The sequence below is a fragment of the Eschrichtius robustus genome, chromosome 16 (genome assembly GCF_028021215.1).
Source record: "Eschrichtius robustus isolate mEscRob2 chromosome 16, mEscRob2.pri, whole genome shotgun sequence".
Classification (NCBI taxonomy): domain Eukaryota; kingdom Metazoa; phylum Chordata; class Mammalia; order Artiodactyla; family Eschrichtiidae; genus Eschrichtius; species Eschrichtius robustus.
The window spans coordinates 13,658,103-13,685,158 of record NC_090839.1 but is presented as its reverse complement, the minus strand read 5'-3'; the positions used below and the strand labels follow the sequence as shown (position 1 = coordinate 13,685,158).

At 40.1% G+C, this 27,056-nt stretch overlaps 2 protein-coding genes across 7 annotated transcripts in view; one reads left to right on the top strand and one right to left on the bottom strand.

Moving 5' to 3' along the window:
• The window catches only part of NCOA3 (nuclear receptor coactivator 3), a 123,683-nt gene that overhangs the window by 90,769 nt on the left and 5,858 nt on the right, over nt 1-27,056 (top strand). For 5 of the 6 annotated variants that reach the window (XM_068525296.1, XM_068525297.1, XM_068525293.1 and 2 more), the window contains 17 exons: nt 3,808-3,912; nt 4,797-4,969; nt 5,592-5,692; nt 6,893-7,067; nt 7,730-7,918; nt 8,093-8,194; nt 9,038-9,178; nt 9,450-9,597; nt 10,346-10,737; nt 10,918-11,789; nt 12,802-12,937; nt 13,918-14,112; nt 15,268-15,525; nt 15,624-15,750; nt 17,020-17,191; nt 24,201-24,494; nt 25,572-25,676. In XM_068525296.1, the coding sequence (XP_068381397.1) occupies nt 3,827-3,912; nt 4,797-4,969; nt 5,592-5,692; nt 6,893-7,067; nt 7,730-7,918; nt 8,093-8,194; nt 9,038-9,178; nt 9,450-9,597; nt 10,346-10,737; nt 10,918-11,789; nt 12,802-12,937; nt 13,918-14,112; nt 15,268-15,525; nt 15,624-15,750; nt 17,020-17,191; nt 24,201-24,494; nt 25,572-25,676 (3,666 nt within the window). In that variant the 5' untranslated portion in view covers nt 3,808-3,826. Of the gene's footprint in view, nt 1-3,807; nt 3,913-4,796; nt 4,970-5,591; nt 5,693-6,892; nt 7,068-7,729; nt 7,919-8,092; nt 8,195-9,037; nt 9,179-9,449; nt 9,598-10,345; nt 10,738-10,917; nt 11,790-12,801; nt 12,938-13,917; nt 14,113-15,267; nt 15,526-15,623; nt 15,751-17,019; nt 17,192-24,200; nt 24,495-25,571; nt 25,677-27,056 lie in introns of those variants that run through there. The other variant, XM_068525298.1, reaches the window with a different exon arrangement.
• Nucleotides 786-1,311, bottom strand: LOC137778830 (ubiquitin-ribosomal protein eS31 fusion protein-like). The gene is given in 1 exon segment (XM_068566150.1): nt 786-1,311. A coding segment is annotated over 1 exon segment (471 nt). The 5' UTR covers nt 1,286-1,311; the 3' UTR covers nt 786-814.

Sequence of the window (27,056 nt, the reverse complement as noted above, 5' to 3'; positions counted from 1 at the left end):
CCAGACCAGGGCTCGAACCCGTGTTCCCTGCATTGGCAGGCAGATTCTCAACCACTGTGCCACCAGGGAAGCCCCTATTTCTGTTTTTTTAAAACTAATTTTTATTGGAGTATAGTTGCTTTACAATGTTCTATTTCTGTTCTTAAGGAATCACTTTTTCTTTTTAAATATGAAAATTGGAAATCAAAACTGAACATACTTTTTTTTTCTTTTAAATAGAACTTTATTGGAGTATAATTGCTTCACAATACTGTGTTAGTTTCTATTGTACAACAAAGTGAACCAGCCATATGCAGATGAATTTTTTAACTGGTAACTTGAGAGCTCTGCCACCTTTAAACTTCCTTTGTAGGAAACAAGTGTCAATACATTGTAGCTTCTTTTTAGGCAAGGTTATAATACCAATTCACACAAACCAATGTTTCTCAATCTGGGGGTGAGGGAGGTTCCTCCCCACCCCCAGGGGTCATTTGGAAATGTCTGGATACTTTTGGCTGTGGGGAGGAGGGGTGGTGTGCTACTGGCAGCGAGTGGGTACAGACCAGGGATGCTGTTCATCACCCTATGATACACAGGAAAGTCCCTACAACCAAGAATTATCAGTCAAAAGTGTCAGTACTGCTGAGGTACAAAGAAACTGGCCTGTATCTAGACAGCTGGTATCAAATACAACATAATTCTGCCAAGTACAGGTTACCTATGAAAATAGTGCGATTAACTTGATGCTTAAAACCCACTTTTAAAATCACTGGAATAAAACTCAACATTTAAATGTTAGTTCATTAGTTCATGTCTTTTATTAACCAATATACAATCACTTGTCTTCTGATTTGTTGAAACAATAGGTCAGACAACATTTGCCACAATAATGTCTGTCAAAGTGGCTGGCCATAAAAACTCCAGCACCACATTAATCTGAAGGGCACTCCCGACGAAGGCGACTGATTTTGCCATTCTCATCCACCTTATAGTATTTCAGAACAGCCAGCTTAACCTGCTTTCTCTTATGCTTGTTCTTCCTGGGAGTGGTGTAAGACTTCTTCTTCCTTTTCTTAGCACCACCACGAAGTCTCAACACAAGATGAAGAGTGAACTCCTTTTGAATGTTGTAGTCAGACAAAGTACGTCCATCTTCCAGTTGCTTGCCAGCAAAGATCAGTCTTTGCTGGTCAGGAGGAATTCCTTCCTTGTCCTGGATCTTGGCCTTTACGTTTTCTATTGTATCGCAGGGTTCGACCTCGAGAGTGATGGTCTTCCCTGTCAGGGTCTTCACGAAAATCTGCATATTGGCGGCTGTGCCACCGCAGATGGCGGATCCAAAAAGCTGAACATACATTTAACTTTATTTGGAAATAATTTTAAAGTTAAACCAAAGTTGCAAGAGAAAGAATAGTACAAAGAATTTTAAAATTTCTGCCCAGCTGAGATTCAACCAGTGTCAACAATTTGCTGGCCTCCTTTCTTTTCTCTTCTTCCCTTCCCTTTCCCTCCTCTTCTCCTGTTAACTCACTCACTCACTTGTATGTAATCCACCCCCCCAAACATTGGAGGGTCCTTTGTGTACATAATGGCTTTTTTGTCCTAAATACTAAGAATAGGGATAGTCTCTTAAATAACCATAGTACAGAAATAAACTTCAGTAAATTTTAACATTGGTAAAATACTTTTATCTATTGTCCATATTCTAAATTTTGTTAGTTGATCCAATAGTGTCGTTTATAGCATTTTCCCCCTCTAGTACAGGATCCAGTATAGGATCAAATATTGCATTTAATTGTCATTTCTCTTTAGCTTCCTTTAATCTGGAATACTTAAAGACTTTGTCTTTTATGACATTGCCATTTTTGAAGAATATAGTATTGTGGCATTGTGGGATCTGGTTACACTTTATTTTTAAATTTTATTTTATTTTTAAAAATTTATTTGGTTGCATCGGGTCTTAGTTGTGGCAAGCGGGCTCCTTAGAGTTGTGGCAGGGAGGCTCCTTAGTTGCGGCTCCAGGGCTCCTTGGTTGCAGCACATGGGCTCCTTAGTTGTGGCACGCTGGCTCCTTAGTTGTGGCATGCAAACTCTTAGTTGTAGCATGCATGTGGGATTTAGTTCCCTGACCAGGGACCGAACCTGGGCCCCCTGCATTGGGAGCGCAGAGTCTTATCCACTGTGCCACCAGGGAAGTCCCCGTGGTTACACTTTAAAATCATGACATTAAGCCACATTAGTGGGGGCTTCCTTGGTGGTGCAGTGGTTAAGAATCCGCCTGCCAATGCAGGGGACACGGGTTCCAGCCCTGGTCTGGGAAGATCCCACATGCTGCGGAGCAACTAAGCCCTTGCGCCACAGCTACTGAGCCTGCACTCTAGAGCCCGCAAGCCACAACTACCGAAGCCCGTGCGCCTAGAGCCCGTGCTCCGCAACAAGAGAAGCCACTGCAGTGAGACGCCGGCGTACTGCAACGAAGAGTAGTCCTTGCTCGCCGCAACCAGAGAAAGCCCGCATGCAGCAACGAAGACCCAGCACAGCCAAAAATCAATCAGTCAATCAATAAACAAGTAAATAAATAAGCCACATTAGTGAAAGTTATTTTAACTTCTTTTCTCTTTTATTTTAACTTACGTTGTGAGAAGAAAACCACACCAAGTTCTTAAAACGTATTAGCTTTTCAGCCTTTACATTTTACTATCAAAATTATTCGTAGAATAAATTCCGTTGGTGTTTAATTCATACCTAGAACATCTGAAAGATGATAATGTAATCTAAAACTTCTGATTTTGATTTTTTAAAGCTACATATTTTAAGTGTGATCAGGATCCTGTGTAAAATTTTGCATTTCTGTTAATTTGTCTCTCATTCTGGCAGTATTGTGCCACCTAGTGGAAATTTATGTCCTTCAATGTATGTCTCAGACTCTAGATGGAATGAAAGATGCATTTTAACAAATGAAGAAAAAGTAGTTTGGAGTGTTTGAACTTCTCCGTTGACTTGGAATTCTTTATAACAATGATTGTCTTCGTAAACAAGAGCTTAAGACAAATAAAATTCTTGTTAAGTGAAGGCTTAGTAGATGTCTTAAAATTATGAACCACTGAGTATTAAAATCTGCTCTTTTTTCAACAAGAAATAGCCTACATTTATTTTCTTTATCAATGCAACTTTAACTAAGGCATATTATATTTCCATCAGTTAGTATTAAAATAATTGTTGTTCTGTGGATCTTGTCAAAATTCTTCCACCTGGAGTTTTATTGTTGTACATCTAATTTGTAAGCAGAATGTATTGGAGTTTACATGTTATTTACACAATCTCAGTTTATTTTGAAGTAGCAGAAGAAAAACACATTGGATGATAAATACTAAAGAAATGGTCTAAGGAAAAAATGTGCTACCTTGAAAATAGCCTGAAAATAATTTAGATATTTATCATTTGAAGACTTCTTACCAACTGACAAGATAAGATCTTACTTGTGTATAAGTAAAATTTAGGATTTTATCAGTTGGAGAGTTGACAGTCTCTTTTTCTTATTAACTATGCAGAAGATGCCTTGTTCTTTGTGAGGTATTCAATGTATGCATTTTTACTCAGTCTTGAGAAACATTTGTCCTGGGGTTGGATGGACATTCTGCATAATTAAACTGGAATATGAACTCTTGAGGTCTTCAGAACAGTTGTGTACTATAAGGAGTTTTGAGAATTATCTAACCATTTAGGGAAAGCAGTTCTGAATTACAAAATGCAGCCATTCAAGCATATGACACCTTTATGAGAGTCATGAATATTTTATAATGTTTGTATCTTATTATTCTTTCTTAGTTGCTGACGTATATTCACGATGAGCGGATTAGGAGAAAACTCCTTGGATCCACTGGCCCCTGATTCACGAAAACGCAAGTTGCCATGTGATACTCCAGGACAAGGGTTAGCAGTTTATTTCCTGATACTTCACCAAGGGTGCCTCCCACGCCTTTATTTGTTTTGAAGAAAACATTTCAGCTTTCTGTTATTTGCATTTTCTGGTTAGATTTTGTTTGTTTGTTTGTTTTTGTCTTTGTTTAAGTAATATGATTTTGCTTTGTAGTAAGTACAGTGGTACAATGATGAGATGGGGACATTCTTATGTTATAATAGAGGCTTTATGGCTGATTCAGATAGAAATGAGAATATTATACTAAGTGTGTGATATTGTAAGAAGCATTTCTCAATGGAGGACGTAACAGTTAGGAATAGATAGACAAGGTTATTACAAGTGAGAATCTTTAGTATCCTTTAAAAACATGTTATAAGTTGATATTTTGGCATTTGTGAGGTTTCATCATTCTTTTCCTGAATGAAGTTAGAAGTTTAAAAAATAGAAATAAAATACTCTATTTTATGCAGTGATAGATACTTCCTAGCTTTTTTAGTATTTACCAAGGTCAATATCACTTGAATTTCACTGTGATGGTTGCACATAAAAAACAACCTATAATTCATAAAACCTCATAATTAATAAGTAGCTATTACTGTTCTTATTATTTGTTAATTTTATTGTCTCTTCGTGGTAAAGACTATTCATCCCCATTTTCCAGATGATGAAATGAGACTAATGCCTAAGGCCTAGGCTAACAACAGGTGGACTTGAATTTAGGTTTTTATGAATTTCAACTGTATTGTACTAGGTCTCCAAGACAATGTTTTGGTAGTCTATATGGGCTGAATTTAATTTGTTTATATATGAGTGTAATGGTGTTGTGTAGGTACTGATTCTGCTCATAGCTCCTTTGTGATAGATATGTTTATGGCCTTTTTTCCCCCCCTCCCAGCCTTACCTGCAGTGGTGAAAAGTGGAGACGGGAGCAGGAGAGTAAATATATTGAAGAATTGGCTGAACTGATATCGGCTAATCTTAGTGATATTGACAATTTCAATGTCAAACCAGATAAATGTGCAATTTTAAAGGAAACAGTAAGACAGATACGTCAAATAAAAGAGCAAGGTAATACAAAGTAAGAAAACACTCAAGTCTTTTAGAAGGAACTTGTTAACTGTGTTCACATTTGCCTTTTGCTACCTGTTGGTTAGGTGGGAACTGCTGCTCCTTGAGGGCTAGCCTCTGTGGGGCTAGATGGACAGATGAGTTGACCGGCTTTGCTCTTTTAGGAAACAGTCACCAGAATTGGAAGAAGGCCAGTGTTGCTCGCCCTGTCACTTGTTAGTTCCCTTTCAGGAAGCAATGGGATAGTACATTTAGTAGGGAAAGAAAATTTAGAGGATCTTCTGTCCTCCTGGGTAACTCGGAAGTTTAATTTTAACCTTTAAAAACTGTAGCATCAAGAGTGGCCCCCGCTTGCCGCAACTAGAGAAAGCCCTAGCACAGAAACGAAGACCCAACATAGCAATCAATCAATCAATTAATCAATAAAATAAATAAATCTTTAAAAAAAACAAAACAAACAAAAAAAAAAACTGTAGCATCATTTTCTTATCAGGAAATGTGTATGTGCTTATGCACATCTGTGTGCGTGTCCCTTTGTGTCTGTTTGGGGAACAATTTGAAAGTGGATTTAATCTATAACTGATATATATGCTATTTGTAGTACTGCCTTATGTCTTTCCAGGAAAAGCTATTTCCAGTGATGATGATGTTCAGAAAGCTGATGTGTCTTCCACAGGACAAGGAGTTATTGATAAAGACTCCTTAGGACCACTTTTACTTCAGGCAAGTATAAGGTTCTAGCTGTACGATAAGCTGTGTTGATTTAAAAAGAAAGAAAGAAAGAAAAAAAATTTTGGCTAGGATATGAGAGCAAAAAGAAAATGTTTCTTTTCATGAGATAGAACTCAGTATTCTGAATATGGTGATAAAATGCTCTTATATTTAAAATATACATAACTCTTGAGATCCTGTGGCGCCCTGCCCCCCCGCAATAAAAATGCATTTGGGCATATTTTAGCTAAGACTTTTTTGTGTATTTTTGCATAATTGATAGTAGGGCACACTACAGTTTTATATTTTGGAGGAAGTTTTAAGACTTAAAATATGTGTTTTTTGTAAGTAGTTGTCTTAAATAGATCGAGTTAAGCTTTAGCACTTACAGAATGTTTCTTTTTAAGTCATGACCTGAAGCCCTTTATTCAGGTTCACTTATCAACTGTTTTTGTTCCAATTAGTTTGTTCCAGCTCCTTTTTAGTTGATCAGTTCAGTTCCTCTTTGTAAATTCTCACTAAGGAGTGGTATAGTTCCTGTAGCTTGACTTGATAACAAATGGGAAAATGGGAAGCACTAAGGATGATTTTTCATATTTTTAAAAACTCCTTTGAAGAAGTAATTCTTCAAAAATTAGATTAGATGCTAATTCAGATTTTGTCTTTACTGTCATCTTTTCAAATTGTCTTTTTTATACAACCCTGTATTGATGGTGCTAATGTTAATAGAAATGATGGCTCATAGTTGTTAAATCAACAGTTTTTTTTCAAATTCTAGTTAGTACTAAGGCTGGTGTCTTAGTCTGCTAAGGGTGCCATAACAAAATACCACAGACTGAGTGGCTTAAACAACAGAAATTTATTTCTTACAGTTCTGGAGGCTGGAAGTCCAAGATCAAGGTGTTGGCAGGCTTGGTTTCTCCTGAGACCTACCTCTCTCCTTGGCTTGTAGATGGCTGCCTTCTCCTTGTGTCTTCACGTGACCTTTTCTCTGTGTGTGTGCATTTCTGGTGTCTGTCTCTCTTCTCATAAGAACACCAGTCCTATTGGATTAGAGCTACCCTTATGACCTCATTTAACCTTAATTACCTCCTGAAAGGCCCTATCTCCAAATACAGTCACATGGAGGTTTAGGGCTTCAACATATGAATTTTGGTGGGGGAGGGGATACAGTTCAGTCCATATAGCCAATATTAACATATCCCACTTCAGGCATTGGATGGCTTCCTGTTTGTGGTGAATCGTGAAGGAAACATTGTATTTGTGTCAGAAAATGTCACCCAGTACCTGCAATATAAGCAAGAGGACCTGGTTAACACAAGTGTCTACAATATCTTGCATGAAGAAGACAGAAAGGATTTTCTTAAAAACTTACCAAAATCTACAGGTAGGCTTTTAATGCGTATCTTCCTTTTTAAAAAAAATATTTATTTATTTATTTGGCTGTGCTGGATCTTAGTCGTGGCACGCGGAATCTTTGTTGCCGCATGCGGGATCTTCGTTGTGGCATGGGGGATCTTTAGTTGCGGCATGTGGGATCTAGTTCTCTGACCAGGGATCGAACCTGGGCCCCCTGCATTGGGAGCACGGAGTCTTAGCCCCGGACCACCAGGGAAGTCCCTGTATTTTCTAAGTAAGTTAAAAAAATTTCTTTTTCTTGATCATTTCTTAGAAAATTGAATATACCTTTTAGAAAGCCAAGTGATGATTTATGTAGAACAGGGCAAGTGGTAGATAGCAAAATTTTCAAATACGAATTTAGAGTTTGGTATACATTTCATGGGTCTAGGATATACAGTGAGTTACAAAATATAAGTGAGATACCTGTTGAATTTGAAATTATTCCAGTGTTTTATATATTGCCACTTTGAAATGTTATTGTAGAAATTACTATGGAAGATGTATAATGAGAAAATACGTATAGCTTAAATTCTTCTTCTTTTTTTTTTTTTAATTGGAGTATAGTTGATTTATAGCTTAAATTCTTGATGATAGTCATGGACTGAATTGCCAGCTTTTAAAAAACTCCTTTCAATTTGTTTTCTAAAGTTAATGGAGTTACCTGGACTAATGAGACCCAGCGACAAAAAAGCCATACATTTAATTGCCGTATGTTGATGAAGATACCACATGACATTCTGGAAGACATAAACACTAATCCTGAAATGCGCCAGAAATATGAAACGATGCAGTGCTTTGCCCTGTCCCAGCCACGGGCTATGATGGAGGAAGGAGAAGGTGAGAGTCATCACATGCTTGTGGTGATTATCAAACAATAGCAGCCAAACTTGTAGTTTTGTAATTTCCATTGTTGTAATTCTTCCTACTGAATTCCATGTTCTTACTTGCCTATTGAATAGACACATCCAAAGGTTAAGTATAATCCTTACCTGGTTAAATTTTCTATTGTAGATTTGCAATCCTGTATGATCTGTGTGGCACGTCGCATTACCACAGGAGAAAGAGCATTTCCATCAAATCCTGAGAGCTTTATTACTAGACATGATCTTTCAGGTAAAAACTGTGCGTGTGTGTACGTTTTGTTCATTTTGAAAATTTTTATAAAAGTTAACTTTCTACAGCCTGCACTATCATTTAAGTGCCTACACTGTAACGAATACTTTGCATGGATTATTTCCTATGTTTCTTATAATATTATTATTATTTTTTAAAATTTAATTTTTTATTTTATTTATTTTTGGCTGCGTTGGGTCTTCATTGCTGTGCAGGGGCTTCCTCTAGTTGTGGCGAGTGGGGACTACCCTTCCTTGTGGTGCGTGGCCTTCTCATGGCGGTGGTTTCTCTTTTTGTGGAGCATGGGCTCTAGGCACGTAGGCTTCAGTAGTTGTGACACGTGGGCTCACTAGTTGTGGCGCATGGGCTTAGTTGCTCTGCGGCATGTGGGATCTTCCTGGACCAGGACTCGAACCCGTGTCCCCTGCATTGGCAGGTGGATTCTTAACCACTGTGCCACCAGGGAAGTCCCTTATGTTTCTTACACAACCCTAGGAGAGATTCAACAAAACCCTGGGCATTTAAGTTGGGTGTATTTGACACTTAAAATCCCTCAAATAAACACACAAAAAAATGTAGACGCACCTGGCTTTTTCTCCAAATAGCATTTCAAATCAGAAGCCAGTATTTCTTTTCTGTAACTTCAAATCCATTTTTCATAAAGAAGTGCATTTCAAAAATATGGGTAATTTAATGAGAATTACTGGGAGTAATTCTTGACATCAACATGAATTTCAGTTTTGGTCTGCCCTTTTTTGCCCATGAGAGTAAAGAATTAAAGTCAGTGCAGTTGATAATGCACAATGATGAAATTAAACACAGTGGCAATTTTCTGTTTAATAGGAAAAGTTGTCAACATAGATACAAATTCACTGAGATCTTCCATGAGGCCTGGTTTTGAAGATATAATCCGAAGGTGTATCCAGAGATTTTTTAGTCTTAATGATGGGCAGTCATGGTCCCAGAAACGTCACTATCAAGAAGGTAAAGAATTTGGAGGTTGATTCTGGATCTTGTTTGTCATTGTGTTTGATGTGCTATAGAGCAATAAGTATATACATGACCATAGTTGTTGTTGTCTGTGTTGGGTAGGAAAATGATTCTTGAGCATTCTTATGTTAGCCTAATTTTGGTGGGGTCCAGTCTTTCACTGGATTTTGAAAATGTTGGACTTGTATATTTCCTTTCTGTTTTCTCCTGTATGCATTTGTTTTGCCAGTTGTAGTTACTAGTAATGGGATATTTTCTCCAAAAGCTTATATCCATGGCCATGCAGAAACCCCAGTGTATCGATTCTCTTTGGCTGATGGCACTATAGTGACTGCACAAACAAAAAGCAAACTCTTCCGAAATCCTGTAACAAATGATCGTCACGGCTTTGTCTCAACCCACTTTCTTCAGAGGTAATGATAGATTACTTTGTATTCTCATATTAAATGCAGCAGTGTTCTCGAGATGCTTTATTATTAGTGTAAAAAGGGAGAAAAATTAAGAAGAAAAGCAGGCAGTGCTTGGGTTTGCTGAAGTGCACTTAGATTCCTGAAGTATGTTTTCTTTAAGGTTATATTTTTATGTGTAAATGAGGATTTGTTCATTAAGTAATTAATTCCTGGGAAAGCTGGAGGATGGGAAGGCTAGTGGATAAAAGAATACATAAAATCTGACTACCTCTGTTACTTTTCATTTCTAATGATATATTACATTGCTTTTAGGAATTGAATTTAAAATTTGAAGGTAGACTTCAAGAAGAAATAGTTACTGTTGCTGTTGCTAATGGTAAATGAGCAACACACGAAGGAGCAGGATATTCACCCATTCATCATCTTGAGTAATTTGCAGGCGCCTCCAGGTTAACCCCTTGGTGTATGGGAACTCCTGTAAAGCCCCACTGAGATTCCAGCTAACATAGCTTTGGGCCCTTCGTGGCGCTCTGATGGTGTCACTCATTTAGATTCTGTGGCTTATTAAAAGTATGTTATTAGATTAATAACTGATCAGTGTCTAGATTATTATTGTCACTAGGCATTGGAATGGCACCTAAGAAGTTAAGTTTCTGGGCCACTTAATTCATCCTTAAAAAAAAAAATCTGATTCAGGCTTTTAACGCATGCCTGTAATTTTTTAGTAAAACATTGTTCTGTTTCTTTGCAGGGAACAGAATGGGTATAGACCAAACCCAAATCCTGTTGGACAAGGCATTAGACCTCCAGCGGCTGGATGCAACAGTTCGGTAGGCAGCGTGAACATGTCGCCAAACCCAGGCTTGCAGATGCTGAGCAGCAGGACCTACGGCTTGGCTGAGCCCGGCACCACGGGGCAGATGAGTGGAGCCAGGTATGGGCCTTCCGGTAGCATAGCTTCAATGAACCCTGGGCCAGGCATGCAGTCACCATCTTCCTACCAGAACAGCAACTATGGTCTCAACATGAGTAGCCCTCCACATGGGAGTCCTGGTCTTGGCTCCAGCCAGCAGAATATTATGATTTCTCCTCGTAATCGTGGGAGTCCAAAGATGGCCTCACATCAGTTTTCTCCTGTTGCAGGTATTTGTGTTACATTTCCTTTTCTTTCTTTATTTTTTTTTTTCAGTAATTCTTTTCTTTCCATACCACTGTAATTCTTGTAAAGTTAATTCATTTTAAAACAAACTTTGAAGTGTTAAGTAGTGGTTTGTTACAGCGTATGATAGTCTAATTCTTTTCCTGATTTTTCTCCAAATCCAGGTGTGCACTCTCCCATGGGATCTTCTGGCAATACTGGGAGTCACAGCTTTTCTAGCAGCTCTCTCAGTGCCCTTCAAGCTATCAGTGAGGGAGTAGGGACTTCTCTTTTATCTACTCTGTCTTCACCAGGTCCCAAATTGGATAACTCTCCCAATATGAATGTAAGTCAACCAAGTAAAGTGAACAGTCAAGATTCCAAGAGTCCCCTAGGCTTGTATTGCGACCAGAATCCAGTGGAGAGTTCAATGTGTCAGTCAAATAGCAGAGATCACCTCAATGACAAAGAAAGTAAGGAGAGCAGTGTGGAAGGGCCAGAGAATCAGCGGGGTCCTCTGGAAAGCAAAGGTCACAAAAAATTACTACAGTTACTTACCTGTTCTTCTGAGGACCGGGGTCATTCCTCCTTGACCAACTCGCCCCTGGATTCAAGTTGTAAAGACTCTTCCATTAGTGTCACCAGCCCCTCTGGGGTCTCCTCTTCGACGTCTGGAGGAGTGTCCTCCACATCCAATATGCACGGGTCACTGCTGCAAGAGAAGCACCGGATTTTGCACAAGTTGCTGCAGAATGGGAATTCACCGGCTGAGGTAGCCAAGATTACCGCCGAAGCCACTGGGAAAGACACTAGCAGTACAACGCCTTGTGTAGAAGGAAACTTCAAGCAGGAGCAACTAAGCCCTAAGAGAAAGGAAAATAATGCTCTGCTTAGGTATCTGCTGGACAGGGATGATCCTAGTGACACGCTCTCCAAAGAACTACAGCCCAAAGTGGAAGGTGGCGTAGACGGTAAAGTGAGCCAGTGCAGCAGCTCCACCATCCCGAGCTCAAGTCAAGGGAAGGACGCTAAAATTAAGACAGAAACAAATGAAGAGGTAACCTGTCTTCTGTATATTCCAGCTTAGGCATTGTATTTCAGCATTGCATTTCTGTGTTAGAAAGACAATGTGTTATACACAAATTCTTACCTTCTGTTTTAGGTTTATTTAATGGAAGTTAATCTGGAGCTGTCACTTTTTTGGTAGCTCTTCTGAGCATCAGTAAAGTGTATTATGATGCAGTGTAGAAATAATCAGATATGTATGCTTTCAAATGTGACTATATCTCATTAGTAGCCAATTTGAAATCTTTCATGGAAGTTTTTATTGGAATGAACACATTGGGTCATTAAGTATATGGTAGAAATGGGAAAAACCTTTTGTATTAGGCAACAGAATTTTGATTTTTACCTAAGATCGAGTTTCATATACATGATCACATTCTATACAAGCATTTCCCAGACTCCTCTTGAGGAACACTATCCTGGAAGACGTTAATATGCACCTGAGAAAATTAAATAAAGTCTTGGAGAAGTCCTATTGTTAGGATGTGTGTTTAACTTTGTTTAAACTTTGTTTAGTGTTTCCCAAATGTATTGACCAAAAGCCCTTTTTAAAGCATAGCTATGAATATCTTGTTGAACATCAGCTTATTTTTATTATTATTATTTTAAAAAATTTAAAAAAATTATTATTAATCATACGTGTTTTCAGAAGTATGTGTAGAGGCAGACATCTCTGTCAGCTCATGATTCTGACTAATGTTTGCTGGAAAATATCCTGCAGTTTGAGAATTAAACATATAGGGTAAATTTAAAAATGCCCCTTTGAAATCACCTCCAAACCCACGCATTTATCTCAGTATTTTCAGCTGTTTTTACTTTCAAGGAAGTCGTGTAGGGATAGGGGTCATGATCAGCTAGCTAGCCAGCCTCTAAGTTGGGCGTTACCATTTCAGGTAACTGTTGTGTTTTACTTGTTCCCATTTCATCTCTTGTCCTCTGATGAGTGTGTTTATACCTATGTATCTAGTAATGTTCACAGATTAATTACAAAAAATTATTTTCAGGGATCTGGAGACTTGGATAATCTAGACGCTATTCTTGGTGATCTGACTAATTCTGACTTCTACAATAATTCCATATCCACAAATGGTAGTAATCTGGTAACGAAGCAACAGGTGTTTCAAGGAACTAATTCTCTGGGTAAGAAAGAACTAGATTTTATTCTTGCTGCCTTTGAACTTTTCTGCACACCTGTATGTACTCTTAATTAAAACTAGGATCCAACTTTAAAATGTGTACTCCACCTTAGTTTCTTTTACTAATTTATAATGTAGGTGATTTTAAAAGCTTTTTGGACAGTTTCCCATTTCTAACTAGTATGATGCCAGTAATCACAGGGCTTATAGGAAAATGTTCTTCTCTGGTTGCTGCAGGTGAGTAGTAGGTACTCTGTACCTACTAGTACCTTTATTTGTCTTAGGCACAGAGAATTGGATTAAAAAGCAAATCAAAACCTGTCCTTTGACACTAACTTATTTTGGTGTTTGCTGGTTCTTACCCAACCTCTCTCCTATAGCTGAGTGTTTCTTGATTCATCAGTTTAACAAGGATATATTACATGTATCAATTGAAAAAGAATAATCCACAATTATCTGGAAAGGTGGTTATTCATTATTAGTGGCACTATTTCTGAAACTGAAATGGAAAGTTAGATCAATCAAATAGGTTAGAAAAAACAAAAAGAAAAAGGTTAGGAAATTTTGTTTTATTCCTTGCTTGATTAGAAGGCAACTTGTCTGGTTACATTTAGTTGTAAAATTTTAAACTTTAAATATGCATGTTAAAGAACTTCCAGGAGTTTGAAACATTGATAAAATTTTTACTATTAAGCGAAGCAGAATATGAATGACCATATCAGGCTAGAGAACAGTGCCTAATACTTCAGCCAACACTGAGACTCTTGTTTTTTACTTTATTTGGAATACAAGGCTTTTTTTTTTCTTTTTTCTTTTTCTTTCTTTTTTTGGGGGGCTTAGTTATTTATTTTGTAAAGGAAGACAGTGTTTATTTTGGTAAGAAAGACATTCTTGGGTGGGTGGTATTTATGTCTTGTACTTGATTATTTATGTACTGAATCATCAGAGGATATTTATGTATTGTGCTTTTATGTTTTTTAACAGGTTTGAGGAGTCCACAGTCTGTGCAGTCTGTTCGTCCTCCATATAACCGAGCAGTGTCTCTAGACAGCCCTGTTTCCGTTGGCTCAAGCCCTCCAGTAAAGAATATTGGTGCTTTCCCCATGTTACCAAAGCAACCCATGTTGGGTGGCAATCCAAGAATGATGGATAGTCAGGAAAATTATGGCTCAAACATGGGTATGTTATTTCTTTTCTTTTTTTTTTTTAATTTTATTTTTAATTTTATTTATTTATTTTTGGCTGCCTTGGGTCTTCATTGCTGTGCGTGGGCTTTCTCTAGTTGCAGCGAGCGGGGGCTACTCTTCTTTGCGGTGCGCGGGCTTCTTATTGCTGTGGCTTCCCTTGTTGCGGAGCACGGGCTCTAGGCGCGTGGGCTTCAGTAGTTGTGGCACGTGGACTCAGTAGTTGTGGCTCCCAGGCTCTAGAGGGCAGGCTCAGTAGTTGTGGCGCATGGGCTTAGTTGCTCCGTGGCATGTGGGATCTTCCTGGACCAGGGCTTGAACCCGTGTTCCCTGCATTGGCAGGCGGATTCCCAACTACTGTGCCACCAGGGAAGTCCCTTATATGTTATTTCTAATGAATATTAATGATTAAAAATTTCTTTTGGGAAAAGCAAATTTAAAATACTTAATTAGAATTAATTAACAGGTTTTTGAATAACAGTAGCATGTTTCTTTCATGAGTATTCTTCATTTATTCTGTGTCTTGGTGATTTAAACTCTCAAGGAGACTTTCAGTCCAAGACGTTTTCTTCTTTTTTTCTTTGTTTGCTGCGCTGTGGGGCATGTGGGATCTTAGTTCTCCTACCAGGGATCGAACCTGTGCCCCAGGGAAGTCCCGCAAGACATTTTCTAACCTGTAATGAATACATAGCAATAGAGGCATACCTCAGCAGTATTGCAGGTTCTGTTTCAGCCCACCGCAATTAAGTAAATATCACAATAAAGCGAGTCACGTTAATTTTTTGGTTTCCCAGTGCATATAAAAGGTAGGTTTACCCTATACTGTATTAAGTGTGCAATAGCATTATGTCTAAAAACAAATGTATGTACCTTAATTTAAAAACACTTTATTGCTAAAATATGCTAACCATCATCCGACAACATAGGGTTGCCACAAACCTTCAATTTGTAAAAAACGCAGTGTCTCTGAAGCACAATACAGTGAAGGTATGCCTGTGGTGGCCTATCAGAAATGTCTTAATAGTTGGCCAGCCGTATTTTTAGAATGACAAAGCACTTTTTTGTCAAGGCTGATGTGTCTAATGACTGTACCTGTATGATATAAGAAGAATTTCATTCTAATATGGAAAATACCTAATTTCTGTTTTAGGTGGACCAAACAGAAATGTGACTGTGAATCAGACTCCTTCCTCGGGAGACTGGGGCTTACCAAACTCAAAGGCCAGCCGAATGGAACCTATGAATTCAAACTCCATGGGGAGACCAGGAACGGATTATAACGCTTCTTTACCCAGGCCTGCCGTGGGTGGCTCAGTGCCCGCCGTGCCTCTTCGGTCCGGTAGCATCCCAGGTGTGAGGCCAGTGTTGCAGCAGCAGCAGCAGCAACAGCAGCAGATGCTTCAGATGCGTAAGCATTCCCTTCATAAGGAAAGAAAATTAGTTGTTTTAGGCTAACTTTTGCCTTTGGCTTATTTGAAAATTTATCCTTTCTTTTTGTTCCCCCAGGGCCCGGTGAGATTCCCATGGGGATGGGGGTCAGTCCTTATGGCCAAGCAGCACCATCGAACCAACCTGGTTCCTGGCCAGATGGCATGTTGTCCATGGAACAAGGCCCTCATGGGACTCAAAATAGGTGGGGCTTTATTAAGTGACCCTGTGGAAAATGTAAGCATTGGATTATCTAGAAAAGGGTGAGAGCACAGGAACAAACCTGAAAGAGAATGAGAAAAACTCTGTAATTGAGGTACTCATGGCCATCTGTGTGTAAAAGCGAGGCTGAGTCTGAGACAGCACGCGTTCATGGGAGAGGGAGGAGACAGGACTGTATCTCTCAGCGAGTGGGACTGTTGAGTGGTCACACCTGGGAGCCTCCATGTGCCGTGATCGTCTCTCATAATGTAACAATCCTCCGTGAGGAGAAGGGTAAATTAGCACTAGTTTGACAAGATAAATGGTGCGCAGAGGGTGAGCCTCAGTTTTCTGGAAAGTTCATTTTTTAGGATTGGATAATTCTTTTCTAAAATTATTTAAAACGTTTCAGGGATGAAGGTGAAAGTGAAATATAGCACGCTTTTATTTTTGTGAAAGAAAGATTGTGGATCATGTCTATTTCATTTTTTAAGTTTGGTCAGTAACTCATTGGCATGAAAGAGGCTACCTGTCACTGTCAACTCTGACTTGAGTTCTACAATAAATTAAGCAAAGAAAAATGAATTGATCTGTTGAGTAGACAGAAGTGTAACTACATGAGCTTATTAACTTGAGTGCTTCTCTACCCAGTAGAGAACAAATAGTTTCATCACAGAATTTTTCTGAGACTGGATAAATGTCTAGCTCCATGCCCCTGTCATGTGTTGGAGAACTGTGGCATTGCTGTGGGGTTTGTATTATACTCGTATGGGGTTTGTATTATACTTGTCGATACATGAGCTCTGTGGGCCGTGTATGAAACAAAGTTATTTTGGTAGAACCCTGGGCTCAGTTCAGCATTTCTACCTTTTTTCCCATTCTTTTGTTGATTTCTGCAGCCTGCAAGTATCCTAACTACTACCACTTCTGTTCTTGTAGGGTCTTGAAAACACCACCCTCTTCATCTCTTCAATCTCCTTTCCCAAATCTCTGCTATCCTCTAAATGTCAAGGGATCTAGCAATTGCATTTTGGTGGTGGGACTGGGAGTTGTAATCTAGATATGGTGGTCGAAGATGACCTGGTGAGGTTTAAAATTGTGGGTCTTAAATTTAAATTGATGCCGTTTGTTCTTTTCTGCTACTCTGTTAGTTTATTATTTACACTTGTATTATTTGAGTTATTGCATATTAAAAATACTGTGCGGGGTTACTTTGATCTTTTTTTTTTAAGAGGAAAAGCACCATTGAAATTGAATCTAAGTCTCTTTTTAGGCCACTTCTTAGGAATTCCCTGGATGATCTCCTTGGGCCACCTTCTAACCTTGAAGGCCAGAGTGACGAAAGAGCATTGTTGGACCAGCTGCACACACTCTTGAGCAACACAGATGCCACAGGCCTGGAAGAAATTGACAGAGCTCTTGGCATTCCTGAACTTGTAAATCAAGTAGGTAGCAGTACTGTGGAAGTAGAAATGTGTGTGTGTGTGTGTGTGTCTGTGCGCACGCGTGCTCGCATATATCCATGAAGCCATGTACAATAGTGCCTATATGTGTATCTTTTCTTTATGTACAGCACTATATTCATGGATACCAGCATTAAATTTAGAAAATATACTTTATAATTGTGATAGAACTTCCAGCAACTTACTGTTTTATAAAGATGTCAAATTTTAGGCAACCATAGAAATGATCCAGTAAAACTACTATACAGTTTTTAAAATGCTGCTTTTTGCTTATGTTAGTTGAGTCCTCATTTTTATAATTACCTCTTTCTACTCCCTGGACAACCAATGTATACTCTGAGGAGGCAAGCTTTGTTTGTTTTAAACAAAACCTGTTTACACTGGTAAATCTGTGAATATCCCAACAACATCATCTCCTATTCCTAGTTACCTATTCAGCCTTATGAAAATATGCCATTTACAAATCTGTATTTTTCAAAACATACATTTTGTAGTGGATCTTTTCATTATAGGATGTGTGTTTGGGGGCACCTGTGTAAGTCTGTGTGTTTAATGATAAGTGGGAAAGATCCTCAGGGTTCTCAGGCTTTGTTGGGGAGACAAATGTGTATAAAAAGAATTACACTTCAGTGTGGCAGACACTGCACAGAACTTTTTAAAGGGTGGTTGAGAAACACGGAGCAGTGATGATGTACACCTGGGGGTACCAGCCACCTGTGACCCTGACCGAGGAGCCATGTCTGACCTGGCTGGGGGAGGAAGTGAGGGTTACATGAGGACTGAGAAGCTTTAACTGCCACTAGAATTTTTTTTTTTTTGGTCTGTGTCGGGTCTTAGTTGCGGCACTCGCGATCTTCGTTGAGACAGGCGGTGCAGACTCTTCGTTGTGGCGCGTGCGCTTCTCTCTAGTTGTGGCGTGCGGATTTTCTCTCTCTAGTTGTGGCGCACGGGCTCCAGGGTGCGTGGGATCTGTAGTTTGTGGCACACGGCTCTCTCATTGAGGTGCGTGAGCTCAGTAGTTGCAGCGCGTGGGCTTAGTTGCCTCGCGGCATGTGGGATCTTAGTTCACCGACCAGGGATCGAACCAGCGTCCCCTACATTGGAAGGCGGATTCTTTACCGCTGGACCACCAGGAAAATCACCTAGAATTTTATTTAAGGTGGAAATAGTTTTCTTTGTCTTCATGTAAAATAGTTAACGGTCCTTATATAAAAATCTGACAATCACAAAAGTACATATTTTTTAAAAAAGTTGAAAATCCTCCATAATCTTGGCACAAAGAATCATAAGTAACTTTTGTGTGTATATTTAAAAAAAAAAAAGGAAGCAGACGTTTAAAATACTTTTGTGGCCTGTTTTACTTTATGAAAGTCATAGTCAATCATCTTTTTTGTTTAATGTATACATCTTTAATTTTAATGGCCAAATAGTATCCGTCTTATTGAACACTATTTAACCAGTTATCTACTGATGAAAATTTAATTGTTCCTAAATACTTTGTTATAATTCTATGAATTACTTACATCTTGTTCACTTTGTCTGTTGTCCTAGCTACAATCCAAGAGAAAGGATGATTGGGATGGAGGGCTTATTTTAGAGGTTTATCTACATACTCTCAGGCAGTTTTCCTGGATGATCGTATAGCTGCTTTTCCACAGCAGGGTGTGATGACTCCAGTCCGTCACCCTCACCAGCACTGCTGCCATGGCCCACGAAGACGAAAGAACCCACAGTGTGAAAGAGCAAGTGACGGGACAAATATTGAGCATGATTATTCTTTCAGATCCTTGCCAGTCTGATGGGCAACAAAGATTCTTGTTTTAATTTGTATTTCTTTCGTTAGCAAGATTGAACATATTTTATATTTTTTGGCCATTGAGATGTGTTTAATAGTTTAATAGTTCTGATGGGGTTTTTATTTTGTTGATCTGTAGCGATACTTTAGTTACTGATTGTTGATTCCTTCATTTAACAAATATTTGTCTTCTATATGCCAATCAGTCTTTCCTTAGAGACTGAAGAGCAATAGTGAACAACTTATTTCCTGCTCCCAGAACTCAGGCAAGGAACCACACAGATAGAAGTAGAACTGGTGAAGGAGAGGTTACGAGGAAAGGCATGTGATGCTGTGAGACCTTTAATAAAGGGACCTTTTCTTAGGATAGGGCGGGATGTCAAAAATTTTCTCTAAAAAAGCATGTTTGCAGGATGACTGTTAACCTGTCTATATTGTATATTGTAAATAGTTTGCCCAGTTTCTTTTTTTTTTTATAAATTTATTTTTGGCTGCGTTGGGTCCTCATTGCTGCACGCAGGCTTTCTCTAGTTGGCGGCGAGCGGGGGCTACTCTTCATTGCGGTGTGCGGGCTTCTCATTGCAGTGGCTTGTCTTCTTGCGGAGCATAGGCTCTAGGCATGCGGGCTCTGTAGTTGTGGCTCGCAGGCTCTAGAGCGCAGGCTCAGTAGTTGTGGCGCACGGGCTTAGTTGCTCCGTGGCATGTGGGATCTTCCTGGACCAGGGCTCGAACCCATGTCCCCTGCATTGGCAGGCGGATTCTTTTTTTTTTTTTTTTAATTATTAGCACCTTTAATTATTATTTATTTATTTATTTATTTATTTGGCTGTGTTGGGTCTTCGTTTCTGTGCGAGGGCTTTCTCTAGCTGCGGCAAGTGGGGGCCACTCTTCATCGCAGTGCGCGGGCCTCTCACTATCGTGGCCTCTCTTGTTGTGGAGCACAGGCTCCAGACGCGCAGGCTCAGTAGTTGTGGCTCACGGGCCTAGTTGCTCCGCGGCATGTGGGATCTTCCCAGACCAGGGCTCGAACCCGTGTCCCCTGCATTGGCAGGCAGATTCTCAACCACTGCGCCACCAGGGAAGCCCTGGCAGGCGGATTCTTAACCACTGTGCCACCAGGGAAGTCCATCCAGTTTCCTTTTAGTGGGGGCTTGTTTATAGTTTTGTTCTTTAGTTTAAAAATGTTTGTGTTTTCAAAACCAGGATGATGAGATAAAGAATAACTGGGGACTGACTTGAATAGTCAGGAAAGGTTTTCCTGGAGAGATGACATGTAAGCTGACACCTGAAGGATGAGAAAGAGCTAGCTAGGCAAACAGCCTAGGGAAAGAACAATCCAGAAGAGGTACAGCTAACTCAGAGTTGCTTAGGCAGGAAAGAGCTTGCGGGTTCTGGGAAGTGGCTGAGGTTGGTGAGAACGGAGAGGGAGCCGTGTGAGATGACGTTGGGGAGGTACAGGGAGGCTAGGTTCTACAAAGCTGTCTTAAGAGTTTGGACTTTTTCTGTGTATTGGGAAGCCATGGAAGGATTGTAAGCAGGGTAAGGATGAGACCAGTTTTCCTTTTTTGTTGTAATTAATTTTTATTTTTCAGCAAAGTAATCCATTTTTAATTTAAAAATAAAATGATAGGAAAATATGCTTACTGAAGAACCACAGTTCCTTTGCCCCACTGCGAGATGGTGAAACTCACCTCTTTATTTTGGTAATATTTCTAAGAAATATGATTATGCAGCTATTTCTTTATCAACTTCAGTCTATATCTATTGATTTCCAGATATGATAGTTGACTACGCGTTTGTAGTCCCTTATCTTAGAATCTTGACATCAGATATGCTTTGGAATTCAGGAATTTTTGGATCTTAGAAGGGTAAAATTGTGCATGGGTACCATATATTACAAAATACTCTTGATAGAGTTTCGAGCAATACTGTAATTTTTGGGCAATAGCCTGTGATCAAACGTGCTAATACTTCTACAGCAAAATACATAATCACACTAAGTGGGATATTATAGAGATTATGTGTTGCTTCGTACAAGTTCAGGCCAGGTTTTGCTGTTAAATACATTTGGTGCTAATGAAAAATTGTTAGTCTTTTGTAAAGAATTAAAATTTTTTTGGAATTTTAGGTAAGAAATTGTGGATCTGTATTTATACCCCCTTCCTCTAGTACGTACCCTCACACCCATACCCTCTACATACGCGTGGGCACGTGCAGTCTCTCCCCTCAAGGTGACTATGTCCCTTGTTTTTAAATAAATAGGTACCCTATATTTACATCATTTTGGCTCATTGCTGAGCCAGGTGTAGTTGCATAGGACTTTGTTTTTGGTTTGTTTGTTTGAGTTAATTGCCTTGTCTTTTCATTTGCTTTGTTTTCTACATACTTACTGCTAAAAGTTTCTCTTACTTTTTTCTTCTTCTTCACATGTTCATACACATTAGATAATTCCTCAGTTCTTTCTCTCCCTGTTATAGTTCCATGTCCCTCTGTTTAACTCTGCCCTTTTGAGGCTGCTCTAGAAATTAATAATTGTCATTCTTCTCCTGTGTTGGATCCTCAGTTTCCTGAATCTCAAGTCATTTTCTTTCTTGATTTACTCCTTTGCGGAAACAAAATTTCTGTTAACTTCTCTGTCCCTGCAATTTTTGGGTCCTTCTGTGTTTGAAAATGTCTTTATTCCATCCACCCCACTGCACCTCTGGCTGCCGTGTATTAAATTCTAAGTTGAAAATAATTTCCTCTTAGAATTTTGAAAGAGTAGTTCCATAGTTTTCTGGCATCCAGTGTTGCCATTGAGTCGTATTGCAGTCTGATGGCTGAGGGCTCCCCTGGTCTGTACTCAGCCTCCTAACCAGTCCCCTGTCTGGGCGCCCTCCCTGACCTTCTGCTGTCCCCAGTGGAGTGTGCTGCCTTGGCTCCATGGGAGACATTGACTCAGTCCTCAGGTGGGTTTTCTCTGCAGGCACACAGGTCTCAGTTTCTCTGCTGTGTTGAGTTGCTTACTCCTTCCTACACTTTCTGTCTTCCAGATGCCTGTTGAAATTTTTTATCTTGTTGCCTTCAACATTCTCTTTTTCTTTGGATAAATACTACCTTTTAACTTGTTTGCTGTCATTTTAGCAGGGTTAGCAAGAGAAATATAGAGTATATTATGGTCTGATTTACTTTATAAACAGAAATCTCAGATTGCTGTCTGGAGGAGGGAATTGGTATTATGGCACAGAGTAGACGCACAGATGGCAGGGAGATGTCTTGGGAAGGGTCATGGCAACGGAATGAAAAGAAGGGAAGGCTATGCAACGTGTCACGGAGGAAAAGCTGACAGGACTTGCGCCCTGTGTGCACACATATGCACTTGCACACTTGGGAAGGGAGACTGTGAGGAATCGGAGTTGCTGGCGTTTAGTTCTGGGTGAATGGTGTTGCCATCTATTGTGATGTAGGGAAGATTGGAGAAGAATCAGGGTTTTTTTTTGTTGGAGGGACTGTTGATAATCACACCTTCTGTTCTCTACATGTTAAGTTTGAGATGCCCAAGACGTCCAGGTAAAGATGTTGAGTGGGCGCCCGTATGAGCACAGTTAAGAGTCCGAGGCATTGGAGCTGGAGAAAGAAACTTGGCAGTTGTCACCAGTGGATGAGGAGACCGAGTAGAAAAGGTAGCGAGAGGAAAGAAGAGGGCCTAGGGCGGATGAACTCTTAACATTCCTCCAAGGAAAGGCCTGAGATGGGGGAGAAAATAGAGAATGGTGTCACTGTCGCCGCGGGGTGAGGTGTGCTTTAGGATGAGACTTGGTGAAGGTGTCAACTGCACACTTGGCATCCTGTGCCGAGGACGAGAAGATAAAGGTGGATGCAGCACCTGCCTGGCTCTTCTTGTCTTAACATGGCAGGCTCTCCCCTCCTTCAGAGTATTTATTTTTACTTCTTTTTCTGCTGGACATTACTTTGTATGCATGGTTAGCCTGTAGAGAAGTGGTACCTGGCATATAACACACTTAATAAATACTTGTTGAATTAATAGGTTTCTTTCTCCTTCTTGCGTACAAATAGTGGATGACTGACCACCTTTAGGTTTTTTTTTTTTTTTAATAAATTTATTTATTTATTTATTTTTGGCTGCGTTGGGTCTTCGTTGCTGTGCACAGGCTTTCTTTAGTTGCAGTAAGCGGGGGCTACTCTTCATTGAGGTACGCGGGCTTCTCATTGTGGTGGCTTCTATCATTGCGGAGCATGGGCTCTAGAGCGTAGGCTCAGTAGTTGTGGCGCACGGGCTTAGTTGCTCCGTGGCATGTGGGATCTTCCCGGACCAGGGCTCGAACCCGTGTGCCCTGCATTGGCAGGCGGATTCTTAACCGCTGCGCCACCAGGGAAGCCCCACCTTTAGGTTTTGTTCATGTGGTGAATACACCTCAGGGGACATGGGCTGTTGTTAATTTACCTGTCTCTACTATACTCGCCTCTTGCCACCTTCAAAAGCATTCTTGTGCAGATGACATGAGAATTCATTGACCACAGTGATTTTTAAAAAAATTATTTATTTATTTATTTATTTATTTTTGGCTGTGTTGGGTCTTTGTTTCTGTGCGAGGGCTTTCTCTAGTTGTGGCAAGCGGGGGGCCGCTCTTCATCGCGGTGTGCAGGCCTCTCACTATCGCGGCCTCTCTTGTTGCGGAGCACAGGCTCCAGATGTGCAGGCTCAGTAGTTGTGGCTCACGGGCCTAGTTGCTCCGCGGCATGTGGGATCTTCCCAGACCAGGGCTCGAACCCGTGTCCCCTGCATTAGCAGGCAGATTCTCAACCACTGTGCCACCAGGGAAGCCCAATCACAGTGATTTTAATTGATTTATTTTACACTTGGCATGGGAGGTCAGTGTTGGTACAGAAATCTTGTCTGGAACAAATATTATTTCTCCAGGTACTCAATACATTGTAGATATTTGGCTCAGAAAATATTTGAGTGTCTCCCTGTGTGAGACCCTGTGCTCCATAAGCACTAGTACACAGCTATTAAAAGACGGTTTGGTCTCTGGTCTCATGGAATTTAAGACAATAAATTTGATTTTGCTTTTGGAATTCTGCAACATCATTGTTCACATATATTGACTTATATTTTTCACCTTCTTTAAAGCATTGTATTTCTGTTGCTTTCCCACATGTACTTTATTGTTCATTTATGTGTTTGATGTTTAGGGACAAGCTTTGGAGTCCAAACAGGATGCTTTCCAAGCCCAAGAAGCGGCAGTAATGATGGAGCAGAAGGCGGCATTATATGGGCAGACGTACCCGACACAGGGGCCTCCAGTGCAAGGAGGCTTTCATCTTCCGGGACAATCTCCACCTTTTAACTCGATGATGAATCAGATGAACCAGCAAGGCGGTTTTCCTCTCCAAGGAATGCACCCCCGGGCCAACATCATGAGACCCCGGACAAACACTCCCAAGCAACTTAGAATGCAGCTTCAGCAGAGGCTGCAGGGCCAGCAGGTAACCAGTCACACGCCCGAAGCAACTTTCCCTTCGGCCTCCTCCTCTTTCATTTGTTTTTGGACTGTGTTCTTTCAGGGCTCTTGCCACTGGCTCTCTATCCCTCGTCAACTAAAGAAATTCCTTTCGTTTTCACTTCTGTGTAACATTTTATTTGTATGGATGGTTCCTTGCTAGGGAGTGGTTGTACTAGAATTGGATACCTTTCTATAAGAATATTCTGTTGTACAGGTTGAAAAATAAAAAATGTCAGAGAGGATTGCTCTTGGGGGAGAAGAGTGCTTCTTGATGGCTTCGTAGTCTTAGAGGTAGATAATTTCTATTATTAAAAAAAGTCCTTAATGTTAATAGCCAGATGTTGAAACCTTATTGATTTGAGCAGTTTCTTTAAGGAACCTCTGCTTTCTAGATGTGTTATACAACTTGAGCTCTTTCAGTATTTATTTTTCCGTTGTTTCCTTTGTAACACATTTTTAAAAATTTATTTTTATTTTGTATCTTGAGTGCACTGAGTTCTTAAATGTGGGGGAATCGAACCACATAAGCAGATGATGAGTGAATTGAGAATCCAGTGAGCCGGAGACTCTTCCAGTGTATTAATGTTTCTAAAAGTCAGCGTAGGTACTCAGGAAAGCTGTGTTAATGCGTTCATGGTATCATTTTTTACCATTTCTTTCCACTAAAAATTACCCAGGAAAAGGTAGCAGAAGTAGTTTTTTCCAGTGTTACTTTGATCAAATTAAAGCTATTTCCCTAATAGCCTAAGTAATCCCAGAGAAAATCTGACTTTATAAATCCTTCGAGTTCCTGTGGAAGACATTCTTTAAGCTGCAGAATTGCACTTTCACTTTTCCGCCTGTTGCTGAACATGAAGGCCTCACATGGCAGCCAAGGGCTTTCCAGCACCAACCTTTTTGAAATGTGAAAGTGTGCCGGTTCAGCTTAGCCATGACTTAGCCCGGTTAATGGGTTTAGAGGTGTCATCATGACCTCGCTGGGTGGTGCCAAGGGTGTGGACAGCTGTTTGGGCTCATTAACGTGCTCCACTTGCATTCTCACCACCCTGTGTCTCCCCAGTTTTTGAATCAGAGCCGTCAGGCACTTGAAATGAAAATGGAAAACCCCACTGCTGGTGGGGCTGCGGTGATGAGGCCCATGATGCAGCCCCAGGTCAACTCCCAGGTGAGAATCAGTCTCTCCGTGTTCAGGGCTGAATGCCCCGCACAGGGCTTGGCCCATGCTCGGCTCTCAGTAAATGTTTATTAAACAAAGACAGTACACAATCCCAAATTTCTTGTGTAAGAACCATCCCATGGTCCCATCACACTTTTCTTCTTCCCTTTGTCTCTCCTACTGGTAACTAGGAAGAATCAGAGGAAGAGAGGTTCTTTTATTAAAAACCACTGATTCATGTTTTTAAAGTTAATTCCCTGGGGGTGGGGTGGGATGAATTGGGAGACTGGGATTGACATATATACACTATTGATACTGTGTATAAAAAGGATAACTAATGAGAACCTGCTGTATAGCTCAGGGAGCTTTGCTCAGTGCTCTGTGGTGACCTAAATGGGAAGGAAATCCAGAAAAGAGGGGATATATGTATACATATAGCTGATTCACTTTGCTGTACAGTAGAAACTAACAGAACATTGTAAAGCAACTGTACTCCAATAAAAATTAATAAAAAAAATAATTCCCTTTGTGATCAGTTGCTGTGTTGTGAAAACAGCTACCATTTACTTTTCAGGAATTGCAGATAACAAATCTGTAAACTTTTTTCTGTTCTTGGATTGTGAAACCACATGCTCACTGGGTAGAATTTGAAATTATAAGAAGTATAAAGAAGAAAATAAATAATTTATAATCCCACTCTCAGTGACAGCCTCTGAGATGACCTGATTTCCCATAGTGGAAGGAATGCAGTTAAAGTTCTGTCTGCCTCCAGCGCATGTTGGACACTATATTAAGGCATTTCCTTAGTGTGCACAAGGCAGATGACTACACGAAAATCCCTACTGTGGTTTGAAATATTGTTAAACAACAACAATTCTGAAATGCCTAGTTTTCGCTGTTACACCTACTCGGAAGTACCGATACCTATATATTTTCTTGATAGTCAGACCTCCTGTATAAGCTGAGCTAGAATGCTTTCCAAAAAGAGGACGTAAGTGTTTGCTTTTTGGTGATGATCCCTCCCAGCTGGCAAATCAACAGGTCAGCTTCCTTGTTCAGTGCTTTGATCACGTCACCTCCTTACCCTTCACTTCTTCTGTCAGAAGGTTTAGAGAGACTACAAGAGCTTCTGGGGTGGATTTCCTGCTTCTCTGAGTATAACCCCATCCCTTTGCTTTGTTTTTGGCTTCCCTTTTTGTTTCTCCCCCAAACATAGTCTCATGCCTGCCCCTTTTCTTCTTGCTGTTTTATTTCATAGTTTTTGAAAAGTTTGTCCTCAAATTCTACTCCTAAATGTTCTCTCACTTTGAGGAATGTTTTCTAACTATGGCAAAGCCCGATGACGTGTCTGCTTTCGTCCCCCAGCCCCCAGTAATTTCCACGTCCCTG